The sequence below is a fragment of the Gymnoscopelus braueri genome (genome assembly GCF_963280865.1).
Source record: "Gymnoscopelus braueri genome assembly, chromosome: 5".
NCBI lineage: Eukaryota > Metazoa > Chordata > Actinopteri > Myctophiformes > Myctophidae > Gymnoscopelus > Gymnoscopelus braueri.
This window is the reverse complement of record NC_137606.1, coordinates 14,214,904-14,220,155: the sequence shown is the minus strand read 5'-3', so window position 1 is coordinate 14,220,155 and position 5,252 is coordinate 14,214,904. Positions and strand designations below refer to the sequence as shown.

Here is a 5,252-nt window from a genome sequence, read left to right as displayed (position 1 = left end):
GCCTCCTGAAGGTGTATCTTTAGGGCAGTTTTGAAAGTGAGTAGGGTTTTACACTCATTTACTCCTTTTGGTAGGGCATTCCACATTTTTGATGAATAGCATGAGAACAAGTTCAAAGACAAAGGCTAATAACCAAGGTTTGGGGCATTTCTCTACTCCACAATACTGGCAGTAGGCTACTGTTTGATGAAAGAAACGTGCCACAGTATTAAAACTTTGACTGTACATAACTAATTGAACCATGTGAGATCAATTGTGTCAAATGCTGCACTCAGGTCAAGCAGAAAGAAAGAGCACATGCTGGCATCCGCATTCATCAGCAGGTTCTGACCCTCAATAGGGAAGACTCCATTTTAACAGAACCCAGAATTTAACTATTCAAACATATTTTCCACAACCTCAAGACGATACTTAGCAACAAGATTTCCCAATATTTTGGCGATGAATGGGGATAATATGGTAATTCTGGGAGGTGGGTTTCAGATGGGTTTCTTTGTGACGAATTCACTCAGTCACAATGATGCATTCTTTCCTTCAGACCTTGACATCTGACTATTGCATCATCTGTGACCCACAGGGTCACATTGAGGAGGGTATGACCCTCATTTACAAACAGTGAAAGTCAACCAGCAAGTATTTTAAGCATTTATAAATGCACACATGTGTACATCATTGCTTAATTCTGCAGTTTGTGAACAGTATCAAGTAAGTGACTTACTTAATGATTTGTACTGTGCCATTCACTGGAATTAGAATTCTTCTGTCGTCTTTTTTGTATGGCTCACCTACTAGATTTAAAGCAACAGCTATATGTGTCATTGTGAATAAAGTTTACCTCACACAAGAGCAAAATACATTCAACCTTGCTTTTTGTCTTTCTCCAAACATAGTGTCTCGAGACAGACCGTTTGGTTCACACAATTTTCACATGCTTCCGCCATCGTCGAAGATTGTGGGATAGGTGTCTGGCTTGAGCGACTATTTCAAACCACAACGTTGCTAGTGCCTGACAAGAGGAAGCAGATCTTCCTCATCACTATGACAAAGGCTAGCATTGTCTAATAACCAAGGTTTCGGGCATTTCTCTACTCCACAATACTGGCAGTATAGACTACTGTTTGATGACAGAAACGTGCCACAGTATTATTCAGGATTATTATCATTATAAAGTTAAAACTTTGACTGTACATAACTAATTGAACCATGTGAATACAGATATCAGGTTGATAGGTAGATTATTAAATTTTCTCTCTCATTGTGAGTCTCTCTCATCTGGGTGAATCTGATTCTGTTATACCTATGTTGCAAATGTTTCTTAACAGAGTCTAATTCCAGTATGTTTTAGTGCCATTTTAACAGTTTGAAGCCTTTGATGATTATTGGGATAATATTGTGAATCACGATGATTTTGGCCAGGATAATCATGACATGTTCAAATCGTCGCATGTTCAGTAGCCTACTCATTTATCTCATTCAGTGGTTCTCAAACACTTTCATGTCAAGGACCCCCAAATGAATATATATTTGGTCACGGACCCTCATCATAACATATTTTGAGCCAGGGACCCATACAAGATTTGTGTTGTTAAAAGGTTTTTAAAAAATCTAATTTATTTTAAAGATTTTTTGAAAGTAGCAGATCTACAAGCTCACAACGTGACACATTGTGACGCTTTGTGAACTTGTAGATCGGCTATTTTTCAAATATGTATTATATAGGGTTAAAGTGGTTTAAAAAGAATTGTTATTCTATTAACACATTTTTCTGGGGACCCCCTGGAACCCCCTCAAGGACCCTTGGAGGTCCCCAGACCCCACTTTTAGAACCACTGATATAAAGCACCTGATGTCCCTTTTTTCACAAGGCTGCAGTCTCTGAAAATGTCAACAGTTTCTAACAGGAAGTGGTTGTGGTCTTCTAAAGAGGCTGACTGCAGTCACTATACCCCTGCTGGAACATTGGTTATTGTACACCACAGCCATAAGAGTTGAGTTTAAATCATTAAACATGTTAAAATCGTTGATATCCAATACATATACTTAGTCTATTACGTAGAGCTGTCTTCAGTAGTGAGCAGTATATTTACTGTAAAGAGGTGCATTAAATATATATATATATATATATATATATATATATATATATATATATATATATATATATATATATATATATATATATATATATATATATATATATATATATATACACATATATACACATATATATACAATATTGTTGTCCTTATGCTGTATGTTGTTGTAATGTCATTACATTAGGAAATAAATATGACTGTGCTTGTGTAGCGTCATTTAATAGAAGCTTGAAATCTCAAGCATCAGTCATATTTCTGCTCTGTAGGTGAGCTCAGCACACTTAAGGAAGTGACCAAAATACAGTGCAGTGGTTTTGTCCAATCATACCTGCAAAAAGCTTTGCCTTTCAACCATCATACAATACAAGATGCTCTCGGTAAACGCAGACAAATACTGTATTTTATATATAACCCTCTGGTATATCATTCGATCTTCAAATGGTAAGTCACTCACTAGTATGAAAATAGTAGATACAGTACAGAAGTATTTTTACTCTTTTTAAAAAAAACTTTTTTTTGCGTGTGTATAAACTAATCTGCTTATTTTCAATTATGTTGTGAAATCAAAATCCAACTGATAATTGTATTTGAACTAACTAACAGTTATTTAAATTTTGATTTTAGCATTACACATATTTATATACAATGTATATATATATATATATATATATATATATATATATATATATATATATATATATATATATATATATATATATATATGTAAATATGTATGTGCGTGAGTGTGTGTGTGTGTGTGTGTGTGTGTGTGTGTGTGTGTGTGTGTGTGTGTGTGTGTGTGTGTGTGTTTGTTTGTGTGTTATTATTTTTTATGAGACAGAATCCATTTATGTTGTTTTTTATCAGATGTTATTTGCAGAAGGGAATGGATTCATTTTGAGTTACCAACATTAATTAAGTTAATTAAGTGAAAGTAATCTCTTTAATGTCTTTCATTCACCCTCCCACCGTGTAGGTGAGGGTTATTGCCAGGATCCCCTTGAGACGGTGAGACGACCACTGGGCTCGTCTGTGATGCTCTTGTGCAGTTTTGGAGACACTTCCCTGAATTCCACGTTTGACTGGGTGTCATGGTCCCAAACTTCTGAGCTCAACCTCACATCCAACGGGAAAGTTCTAGTCAACCTCACAACCAATGGGAAAGTTCACTTCCAGGATCCCCGCTATGGCCGTTTGAAAGTCTTCCCCTTCCAGGGCAATGAAGGGAACTTTTCCATCCTCATTGATGAGCTTCAGCCCTCTGACCTGGGATGTTACCGCTGTGAGAAAGGCAAAGAGTTTCACCAAGTACAAGTTGCTAAACAGGCTGAACAGGGTGAGAAAACATTACATGAATAAGTCAACAGAAAAATATCTAGATTTGATTGACTGTGCAAAGTGTTCATATAAGTGAATCCAAGGATGCCCAAAATATCAAGTTAAAAATGGCAGATTGATTGATTGATTGATTGATTGATTGATTGATTGATTGATTGATTGATTGATTGAATACCTTATTAACAAGTTGCAAACAGTACAGCAAATACAATTACGCAAGCAATGCTAAAAGGATAACACAAAAAGCCTTGATGGCTTGTTTCCATTGTGGTCCTATGTATTCAATTCATCATAAAGACATACAATACAATACAAATCATCATCAATACAGGTGAAATAAAAGGTATATTTACAGAAACAGCGTGGGGGGTACTCTCTGGTGGCAAGCTAGAAGACTTATCTAGGTCCTGTTGTAAATGGAAAAGGTGCTCTTTTATGTTGGTTTTGAATGAGGATAGGGAGTCGAACCGCTTGATGGCTGGTTGTAGGGTGCCAAATTAGAAGAATGTATTCATCCCCATGTTTTTACCGCTTTTAGGGGGTACAGCGTCCCATAAAACAGTTTTGATGGATTCTTTACTTTGCAATATAACTTATTACTGACACACAGTCATACAGTGCTTTGTAAATATGTCTTTTTCAACATGGATAGCCTTATGATAAACAAATCTGTAGTTTGGCACTTTCTTACAGTGGAAAATCACACAAAGTACAATTTCAGGTGACATCCTCCAACAGTCTTTTCTGTGTACTGTCTCGTGCAATGTCTCTTCTTTATGTGGTCACAAACCCTACACCGGCATTGTTTCTCACATGCAAAGGCCTCTTGCGAGCTAACATTTCCTGGAAGATGCATCTTCATAAATCTACCACTTCCTATTCAGGTGCAGAAACGAGTGCAGACAACATCAGACTACTAGTTTACGTGTCAGCCGGGGTGGCTGCTGTCATCCTGGTCCTGAGCGCCTGCAGCTACTGCTGTGTGAAATGTGCACGTGAGTTCTTGAATGTCCTCGGTATAATGTCTGAAAACCTGGCTCTAAACCTTGTAGATCAATGCTCCCCAAACCCCAAACAGTGGGTCGGACCTATTTTGGGGTTACGAATAAATATCCCAATTTATTTTATTTTATTGTTTCACATTTCCATTTTTTTTTTACCATTGTTATGTCAAAAGAGTTTAAAAATTCTTTAAATTCTTAAAAAGAAATGTTCCAAACATACATACATAAAACTACAACATAAAAATATCCATAAAATAAATGTAAAAAGAAAAAAGTGTGAAATAAATAAAATAGCAGATCTACAAGCTCACAACTTGTTGCATCACAACACGTAGTGGTAGATTGGCAATTTTCACTACTGCCTGAAGTGGTTAATTCATAATGGATTTTTTTGTATCTTCGGGTCGCAGCTGAAAACGTTTGAGAACTAATTATAGATCACGGATGAAGATGCATGGATGGATGGACACATTGAACAGAATGATGGACTGACACATTGATTGATTATTAATATACAAACTGTATTTTATAACATTTTAGAGCTTTGGGTTGAAAGTCCCCCAGACTACGAGAACAGTCCTGCCAATATAGGTACAGTGACAGCTTCTGCAGCACATACATGAACCCTAGTGTGGTTGTGGCGCTATGTACGTCGCACCTCAGCAGTTCTTTAAGATGGTTGAGGTGCTATATAGCACCTCAGCGGTTCTTTGGGATGGTTGAGGTGCTATATAGCACCTCAGCGGTTCTTTGGGATGGTTGAGGTGCTTTGCACTGCCATGCAAAGCATTCCTCTCTCTGTTACATTGGATACATA

At 36.9% G+C, this 5,252-nt stretch overlaps 1 protein-coding gene across 1 annotated transcript in view; it reads left to right on the top strand.

Annotated features, from left to right (window-relative positions):
* The first annotated feature begins 2,369 nt into the window (after positions 1–2,369).
* LOC308085414 (uncharacterized protein) overlaps positions 2,370–5,252 on the top strand; it is a 5,019-nt gene continuing 2,136 nt past the window's right edge. Inside the window, exons 1-4 of the mRNA XM_080428565.1 lie at positions 2,370–2,534; positions 3,070–3,429; positions 4,316–4,426; positions 4,976–5,026. Of these exons, the coding sequence (XP_080284691.1) occupies positions 2,462–2,534; positions 3,070–3,429; positions 4,316–4,426; positions 4,976–5,026 (595 nt within the window). The 5' untranslated portion in view covers positions 2,370–2,461. The remainder of the gene's footprint in view (positions 2,535–3,069; positions 3,430–4,315; positions 4,427–4,975; positions 5,027–5,252) is intronic.